Source organism: Mandrillus leucophaeus, unplaced genomic scaffold (assembly GCF_000951045.1).
Source record: "Mandrillus leucophaeus isolate KB7577 unplaced genomic scaffold, Mleu.le_1.0 Scaffold10, whole genome shotgun sequence".
Classification (NCBI taxonomy): domain Eukaryota; kingdom Metazoa; phylum Chordata; class Mammalia; order Primates; family Cercopithecidae; genus Mandrillus; species Mandrillus leucophaeus.
In genome coordinates, this window is record NW_012098098.1 from 1907473 (window position 1) to 1917425 (window position 9953).

At 50.5% G+C, this 9953-nt stretch overlaps 1 protein-coding gene across 2 annotated transcripts in view; it reads left to right on the top strand.

Moving 5' to 3' along the window:
- CRISPLD2 (cysteine-rich secretory protein LCCL domain containing 2) overlaps positions 1–9953 on the top strand; it is a 93622-nt gene that overhangs the window by 66775 nt on the left and 16894 nt on the right. For both annotated transcript variants that reach the window (XM_011971441.1, XM_011971434.1), the window contains one exon: positions 3276–3409. In XM_011971441.1, coding sequence (XP_011826831.1) covers positions 3276–3409 — 134 coding nt within the window. The remainder of the gene's footprint in view (positions 1–3275; positions 3410–9953) is intronic.

Consider the following 9953-nt stretch of genomic DNA (forward strand, 5'->3'; position numbering starts at 1 on the left):
AATGGCGTAAACCCAGGAGGCGGAGCTTGCAGTGAGCTGAGATCCGGCCACTGCACTCCAGCCTGGGCGACAGAGCGAGACTCCGTCTCAAAAAATAAAAATAAAATAAAATAAAAATAAAAGAGACAGGGTTTTGCCATGTTGGCCAGGCTGGTCTCGAACTCCTAACCTCAGGTGATCTGCCTGCCTGGGCCTCCCAAAGTCCTGGGATTACAGGTGTGAGCCACTGCACCCGGCCAAACTGGTATTTTCAAAGAGTCCACCTCTGTTCATTCCCTCATGCCTGGAACCTGCTAGATTGTGGTGTTTGTCACATTCAAAGGGCAGCTCAGGGTGCATTTTCCAGACAAACTGTCCTTTTACAGTGGATCCTGAGACACAGGCTCTCTTTGGCCTTAGCAATGCTTCCGGGGCCCCCAAATGGGCCGAGGACAGTGGTAAGGACAGGGGACAAAGGAGCTATGAGACTGTGCCGGGGACGGTGGTGGTCTGGCCTCTATCGAGGGGTCACTGATTATTTCTACAAAGGCTCCCCGAGCTTGGGTTTAGCTCCCCACTCCCTTCTCTGTTGTAGTTTAAAAAAAAATACAACATAAGCCGAGCAATGGCTCACACCTGTAATCCTGGCATTTTGAGAGGCCAAGGTGGGAGGATCGTTTGAGGCCAGGAGTTTGAGACCAGCCTGAGCAACATGGTGAAACCCTATCTCTAAAGAAAATGGAAAAATTAGTCAGGCGTGGTGGTGCGTGCCTGCAGTCCCAGCTACGTGGGAAGCTGAGGTGGGAGGATCACTTGAGCCTGGGCGGTCAAAGCTCTGCTGAGCCCAGATGGTGTCACTGCACTCCAGCCTGGGTGACAAAGTGAGACCCTGCCTCCCCCCGCAAAAAAAATACGTAACATAAAACTTACCCACTTAACCATTTTTAAGTGCACAGCTTAGTTGTATTAAGCATATTCACGTTGTAATGGGTTAGACCTCCGGAACTGTTTCGTCTTGCAAATGTGGAACTCTGCACCCACTGAACTGCAGTTTCCTACTTCCCCTCCGCCAGCCCCTGTACTCTCTGTCTCCATGAATTTGACTTCTTTGGATGCCTCCTATAAATGAAATCATCCCAGCTTCATCTTCTCCACCATGTCTTGCTATTTTCTTGAAGGAGGTGCCAGCTTGGTGAACCAATGGCTGGGACTTCATCTTCTCCCTGATGACCCCTGGGGTCGGGTACTGTGCAGAGGGGAGGGTTTCAGAGGTGACAGAGCCCAGCCCTGCCCTCCGGCTGAGTGACCCATTGCTGGATGTTAAGCTTTCAGGCTCAAACCTGCTGGTGGTGGCTTCTGTCTGCACACTACACACGCGGGGAGGACAGAACACGGGAGCCTGCACCGTTCACCTCCCCACCCTTGACGCACAGAGTGCCTGGGGGCTCAGTCCCCTGACAGCCACGGCCGTGACGTCACTCGGTTGTGAATGGAGGCAAGACTGGGGTCTGTCTTCCTGCTCTGTAGACAACGGGTCCGGCTTTTCATCTTTCCTTAAATTAGCAAGTTGCTGCGGGGGACTGATCAGGCGAGACCATGAGCCTGGGTGAGCCTGTTGTCCAGACATCCATGGTGCCATTCTCCCGGAGATTCTATTTCCTATAAATCTGAAGTCAGGCCGGGCGCGGCGGCTCACGCCTGTAATCCCATTACTTTGGGAGGCCGAGGGGGGTGGATCACCTGAGGTCAGGAGTTTGAGACCAGCCTGACCAACATGGAGAAACCCTGTCTCTACTAAAAACACAATAGCCGGGCATGGTGGTGCATGCCTGTAATCCCAGCTACTTAAGAGACTGAGGCAGAAGAATCACTTGAACCCAGGAGGCAGAGGCTGCAGTAAGCTGAGATTGCACCATTGCACTCCAGCCTGGGCAGTAAGAGCGAAACTCCATCTCGATAGATAGATAGATAGATAGATAAATTTGTAGTCATCAAACTTAAGGCACTTCATAAATCAGATCACTAGATCTACCCACAGTGGGGACATTTCTGTGGACAGTGGTTAGAAGCTATTCGGTTCCTATTACTGTTAGAATAAATCACCACAGACGTGGTGGCTTAAAGAAACCCAGGTTTATTATCTTTACAGTTCTGGAGGCCAGAAGTCCAATGTGGGTGTCACCAGGCTAAAATCAAGGTGGCAACAGGGCTGGTTCCTTCTTGAGGCTTCAAAGGAAAATCAGTTTTCTTGCCTTTTCCGGTTTCTAGAGGCCACCTGCATTCCTTGGCTCATGGCCTCTTATTCCATCTTCAAAACCAGCAATGGGGCCGGGTGCAGTGGCTCATGCCTGTCATCCCAGCACTTTGAGAGGCCAAGACAGGAGGATTGCTTGAACCCAGGAGTTCAGGACCAACGTGAGCAACACAGCGAGACCTTGTCCCTACAAATAACTTTTAAAAGTTAACCAGGTGTTGTGGTACACAATTGTCATCCCAGTTACTGGCGAGGCTGAGATGGGAGGCTCCCTTGAGCCTGGCAGGTTTTATCACCCAGAAATTGAACTCCTTGATGATGTCAGAAAACAGCACATCCTGCCTCTGCGTGGCACCCAGCTGCTCCCTTAGTACCTAGAATAGTCCAGAACCCACCGCGTGTCCAGTCTACACGGCATGAATGGCCCCTGCCCACACCTCCTGCCGCGTTCTGCCTGACTCACTGTATTTCAGCCACCCTGTCCGTCTGTCTATTTCTTGGATGTGATGAGTTCACATCCACCCCAGGGCATTTGCACGAGCCTTTCCCTCTGCCTGGGATGCTCTGTGCAGAGACATTCCCACGGCTGTGACTGTTTCCTTTCTGTCGTTCAGCCTTCCCTGAGCAGTTCCCCCTGATGAAACTACTCTCAGGCAGGCCCCCTCCACCCAGGCATTTAGCTGGTTTTGTTTTCTTCATAACCGACGCTACCTCATTTGTGTATTTATTTATTTGCTCACTCGACTTCATGAAGGCAAGGTCTTTATCTTGTTCCCTGCTGAATTCCCCCAGTTCCTAATCCAGTGCCTGGCATATAATAGGTGCTTAGAAAACACTTGTTGAACAAATGAATGAATGAATGATGTCCAGTCTCTCTGGAGAGACCACCGAGGTATCAAGGTAGTGATGATTATTTCCCAGGGGTTGATGTGGTCGACACCCCACCAGCTGGGGCGCTCGGCAGTGAATGGTTGAGCCCCAGCTGGCTTGACCCGTGAACTGGAACCCCCATCCCTGACCACCGTCCCTCCTGTGCTTCCAGACCTCGAGCATCTGCAAGACAGCTGTGCACGCAGGAGTCATCAGCAACGAGAGCGGGGGTGACGTGGACGTGATGCCTGTGGACAAAAAGAAGACCTACGTGGGCTCGCTCAGGAACGGAGTTCAGTCTGAAAGGTAGGGCGGTGTTCTCCAATCTTTGACACCCAAGCCCGGCTGCTAAGTGTCCCTCAGGGGGCCTGGGAAGAGGCCCAGAGTCATTACCCTTTAAAATAAAACTCTGGTAGACTTGCATGAATTCTTACCAGGACTCCCAGGTAAGAGCCTTCTTTGCTTTTCTCTTTCTTTTGTTTTTCAAAATAGGGAATGCTTTTCCCTACTATCACATTTGGGATTAAGAAAAAAAAAAAAGAACTTTTTTTCCTATTATCAATGAACGTTTTTATAGAAAATTTAGAATCTGTAGGAACATCAGATAAGCCGGAAGATAAACAATCATCCGTAACTCATCAGCGGGGAGAATTACAGTTAGATTTCTTGGCGTGCGTCCTTCCGGTTGTTTTTCTTTGTGTGTGTGTGCATTTTTTCCCCACAAAAAATGGGATCCAATGATAGTTACATACTAGTCATATAAAGCTACATCGTAATATAGTTACATAGAGTTAAATAAGATCAGGGAGCCTGGAGTCCTACAGACTTGGGCCCTGTTTCTTACCAGCTTTGTGGCCCCGAGCAAGCCACCTGATTTCCTTGAGCCTCAATTTTCTCATCTGTGAAATAGGGATAATAGTAGACCCTGCCCCACAGGGCTGTTGGGAGGTGAACGGAGATGGTGCCTACCTAGTGCCTGGCAGTAAGAAGCATTCTGCAAATGAGGGTGATGTTGATTACTGCGTATTCCCACTCGAGACCATACCTTCATGGAAATCTACAACCATAAGTCATTGGTAGTGACTGCGAATGACTGTAACGTGCTTCTCTTCATAGCTGGTGTAAGTCTTTTCCATCCGGGGGGGCAGATCCTCCCCTAGTAAGTAGCCTTCTCCGGGAACCTCTGCACACACTGTGATTGTTTCCTTAAATCCCTAGAAGTGGGCGGGGTGTGCTGACTCAAGCCTGTAATCCCAGCACTGTGGGAGGCAGAGGTGGGTGGATCACCTGAGGTCAGGTGAGGCAGGAGAATGGCTTGAACCCAGGAGGTGGAGGCTGTAGTGAGCCAGGATTGCGCCACTGCATTCCAGCCTGGGCAACAGGAGCAAAAGTCTGTCTCAAAAAAAAAGAAAAAACAAAAAAAAAGAAGTCCCTAGAAGTGAAATTCCTAAGTGGGGCGTTTCCCGAGTGTCCTTCAGAAGAGGCACTCAGCCTCCCGAGTAACTGGGATCACAGGCATGCGGCACCACGCCCCACTAGTTTTTGTATTTTTACTAGAGATGGGGTTTCACCATGTTGGCCAGGCTAGTCTCAAACTCCTGACCTCAGGTGATGCACCTGGCTTGGCCTCCCAAAGTGCTGGGATTACAGGCGTGAGCCACCGCACCCTGCCGGCACAGTTGTTCTGCGTAAACCTTGCCTGTGTCTAGGCGCTAAGGAAGGAGGCCAATATCTGTTGATAACCAGGGATTACAGGCAGGAGCCACCGCACTCCGCTGCCGTGATTATCTCTTTAAAGATCTCCAAATACAGTCACATTCTGAGGTGCCCTTGAGCGTTAGGACTTTTAGGACTTTAACATACGGATTTTGAGGGACCACAGGTGAGCTCATAACGGGGCAATGTTGAAGATTTCATATTTGAGGGCCGCTCTTTAGAGAAGGAATAAAATCAAGACTGTAAGGTGCCCTGGGACCTTGGACGTTCAAGCCTCCCTGTCTCCTGGAACACGGCCCCTGCTTCCACCGCCAGCCTCCTGGGCACTTTGAGCAGCGGGCTCACCCTGTGAAGACGCCGCAGCGTCACTTGTACCCAGATCGTGCCCATTCTTCCCGGGACCCCTGCCCGGTGACTGTGCCGTCGGCAGCCCCGAAGAGCCCGAGTAGCTTCCACGTTTTCTCCTTCAGCACGCGCGGCCTTTGTTTGGGAAAAGCTTAATGAAGGGAAATTCCACTGATTTAATGGGAGGGAAATGAAGCAGCTGATTAGGAGGAATTTCCTGGCCGGGCTGGAAAGAAATCCCAGGGCATCAATTTACTGAGCTCTTTGTACCCTCTTTAAGAGAAAACAGTCTCCCTGAGCAGCGCAGGCAGCTGGGATTTGTTCCCTGTCGGGCTGATTCATGAGAACATCACGGCAGTGCCCTGTGGGCTGGGGACAGGGGCCTCCTTGTGGGGCCCCATTGGTAGGCACCTGGGGAGGGCACGGACGGAGAGAAGGCCCCCGAAGCAGCTTCCCCACCCCCGCCGCTATCACCCAGGGTTTGGGGGGCTGCCCGTCTTTCTCTCTTCCCGTGACACCCACCCAGATCGCCACTGTCGCTGTCTTTGTAGGTGTCTTCCGGGCATCCCTCCCAAGCACAGATGTCACTGGTGCCTTCTGCACTCTAGAAAGATTTTAGTGATTTTCTGCAGCATTTCCAGAGTTAAGACTTTGCTTCTCTTCCTTCTGGGACTCTCTGCTCCTTCGTCCTGTGGACTGGCGTCTGTGATAATGCTTGGTTTCAGCTTTTCTGTGCCTCAGTTTCCTCACTTATAAAGGGGGGAATAATATTACCTGCCCCCTGGGGTGGTGGCTGGGCAGGAGGTCTCCAGGTGGGGTCCCCAGGCTGACGGTGTCCATATCAACCCAGAGCTTGTTGGAAAAGCACATCCTCCGGCCCCACCCAGTCCCGCTGAATCGGAATCTCTGTGAGGGGCCCAGCAGCCTGGGTCTGAGCAGGCCCTCCGGGGCGTTGTGAGTGTGACAGCCGCTGTTCTAAGAGTGACCCGAACCTGGCAAATCTGAAATGAGTCAGTCAGCACTCACGCCCCACCCTTGCTCCAGCCTGGCTTGGGGGAGAGTGCAGAGCCTGTTAGATGTGGAAATAGCAGCTCCATAGTTTCTGTTTCTTAGGGTTTCTGGACACATAGAGGGATTTTCGGTCATCCAACCCTTGAGATTCTCAGCCCTGAGTTGTCCAATACAGCAGCCACCAGTGGTGGGTGCTCACTGAGACCTGAAACGGGCTTGTCCTGAGCCCATTTGGAGATGTGCATAAGTGTGAAACACATACCACATCTTCAAGATTTTATACCCATGACTCTGATATTGTTTTGCTACTAAGAGTCATTCAGCGAGGAGTGGTGGCTCACACCTGTAATCCCAGCGCTTTGGGAGGCCAAGACAGGCGGATCATCTAAGTTCAGGAGTTCAAGACCAGCCTGACCAATATTGTAAAACCCCGTCTTTACTAAAAATACAAAAATTAGCGAGGCATGGCAGTGCACGCCTGTAATCCCAGCTACTCAAGAGGCTGAAGCAGGAGAATCGCTTGAAACCAGGAGCTGGAGGTTGCAGTGAGCCGAGATCACGCCACTGCACTCCAGCCTGAGTGACAGAGCAAGACTCCATCTCAAACAACAACAACAACAACAAAAAGAGTCATTCATTTACTGAGTATTCATCGCACACCTGTGCTGGGACGCAGGGCACAGGTGATCAAGTCCACAGAACTCGTATCTCAGAAGGGGAGTGAGCACTGGAGCCCCCCACAGGCTGGTGGCCAGGACAGTACGTGGCACCCACTGCACTGAGGATGCTGCTCACCCACTCCCCGGTGGGGTCACCTCGGGCAGGCAGTCTCCCCAAGCCTTGGCGGCTGCTCTAATGGGTCACCATGAGAATTATGTGAGAGAGTGTGTGCGAAACCCTCGGCTAGTGGCTCAGAGGAAGCATGACATAAAACCCAGGGGCACCTGTTGCCACAACCTCAAAAGATGCCATGGTTCTTTTCTCATAGGGTCAGGTGGCTCGATCCTAAGAAATGACCTACATGACTCATCTCTCAGGATAAGGAGTCAGGGATCTTCCAGGAATTCATTCTTTCATCCTGGCTTCCTTCCTTCCAACACTCACTGCATGCAGGCATCATACACTTAGTGAGTGCAGATCATGTCCCAGGCACCCAGGATCCCACAGGGAGCACAAGAGTGGACCTCTGCCATCGTGGCATTTGCCATCTAGTGAGAAGACACAGTGCAGAAACGACAATGCCAGCGGCAGGGCCCAGGGGGTCACTGTTGTGGAGGGACAGTTCAGGGAGGCATCAAGAGGGCCAGTCTTACTGTCCAGAGGGGACTGCTTGGTGACATGGCTCCCAAGAGAACCCTGCAGAGACACCTGGGCATGGCCATGCCCTGTCCTTTCCTTATTTAGTTGGGACCTCAGCCACCGTTTCTGCACAACGCACGGGGCTGGGAAATTTCCCAGGAGCCTGTTCCCAGTAGGGACTGTGGAAACCCAGCCTGGAGCCAGAGGGTGGCTCTGTCCCTGATGGTTGCTGAGCCCTAGAGGGGTCACAGGCAGTCCCAACGGAGATGCAGATGTTGTATATACTGTGACCAGTTCACAGCAAACTGTATTTTAAATGTAGGGAATCCTTCAATCACACCAACCACCAAAACCCCCAGACAGAATTCTCAGCACACAGGACCAAAGTCAGTTCTGCTTCACCGTGGTTTTGGTTGAGCAATGATCCTCTTCTAGAAGAGGACTTCCTGGACGTTTCGAAAGGCAGCCATGCAGAAATGAGGCAACATAAGAGACTAGCACCCGCTCTCTCACCCCCGCCTGCCAGGTGGCAAAGGAAAGAAAAGACATCAGGAAGAGCTTTCAATACTGGGATGAAAGTGTCTGAATATTCTTGGGGAAATGCTAGACATCTGGATGGATGTCAGTTCAGAATTTTTTCTTAGACCAGAACCATTTTTAACACAGATTTTGCAAGAGATTGGGAAATATATCAACAATGATGGTGAGCATTCTTGCTCACTTGATGTTTTGAAATTTCACCTTTATACAAAGGTATATATGGGTGGACATCCATCTGAATTGCAAATTCATTCACCTAACACTTACGGGCAGCCCCTGGGCTAGGGACTGGGGACACAGCCGGGAGCAGAAGAGAAAAAAATCCCTGTCCTCAGAGGGATGTGGTCTGCTATAGCAAGTGCAGTAGAGATATGATGTGAGCATGCATGGAATTCTAAAGTTTCTAGAAGCCAAAGGAAGAAGTAATGGAAGGGAAATTTTAGGATGCATTTTACTTATCCCAATGTATCCATATTGTTTCAATATGTAATCAACAGAAAATTATTATTAGAAATAAGAAATTTACATTCTGTTTTGGATACAAGATCTTGGAGATCTGGTGTGTGTTTCACACTTATGCACATCTCCATTTGGACAAGCCTGTTTTGGGTGTCAGTGAGCACCCACGACTGGTGGCTACTGTGTTAGACAACTCAGCACCGAGAATCTCAAGGGTCGGGTGACTGAAGATCTCACTATGTGTCCAGAAATCCTGAGAAACAGAAACTACTGAGCTATCATTTCCAGATCTAAGGAGCACCGCCCTCTCCCCCAAGCCAGGCTGTACCAAGGCTGGGACATGAGGTTCTCTCTGCTCTGCAGAGGAGCTGCTAATGGCAGACAGGCGGGTTCCCATTCCCTCCACGCATATCTCGAACTTCCACTGGCTCTGCACACATTAGCACATCTAATTCCCCAACAGCCCTGCAAGGTAGGAAATGTCATTATCCCTATTTTATCATTAAAGAAAGGGAAGCACAGAGAGGTTAAGCAACTTGCCCGAGGTCACCCAGCCTACCAGGGGCAGAGCTGGGACCCAAACCTAGGCCACCTGTACCAGAATCCATGCTTTTAAGCAGCACTCTTGACTTCCTCAGCCTGGACAGGCCACTGAACTTGGGGCACAGACCCTTCCCAAGAAGGGGCCAGGGAGAACCTTAAATGCCAAGATAAACTTGTTCCTATCTTTACAATAGAAGAAATATATACTTATTTAAATACTACATCCAGAGAGCAAAAAGTGAGAGTCCCAACAGGTGCCCTGCTAACTACAGTTAACTGCTGATTTATACCTTTTCTTGACCTGTTTTCCCTCTGTGCACATAAAACACACATAGAAATCAAAATAGAGATTGTGTTGTACGTGCTAGTCTGAAACTTTTCCCCCCGAAGAATAATGATATATTTCATCAAATAAGATGAAGAAGTTTGACAGTTCCCTAGGGTGTGGGCTTTGTGAGGACAGTTCCCTCACCACATGTGCATACCCGGCCTGCGCTCCCCACATTCCCACTTTGAAGGGAGGGTGAGGTTTAAGCCTAGCAGGGGCAATGGCATTTGTAGCTCCCGGCTACTGAGCACCTGCTGGATGCTCGCCTCTGGCCCAGGTACCTTCCTGGAGAGGCTCATGGACTTTTTACAGTGTCCCTAAGGAGTGGGCACTTCGATGAACCCAGTTTACAGATGTGGAAACTGAGGGTCAGAGAAAAGGGTTAACCAGCCCAAGGTCCTAAAGATAAGCACCAAACCTGTATCTGTCTAACTTTTAAATATTCCTGAGGGATCAATAGAGGGGTGAGACTCTGGGAGAACAGGGAGAACAGGATTGGAATCCTTTTTTTTTTTTTTTTGATGGAGTCTCCCTCTGTCGCTGAGGCTGGGGTGCAGTGGCGCGATCTCAGCTCACTGCAACCTCTGCCTCCTGGGTTCAAGTGATTCT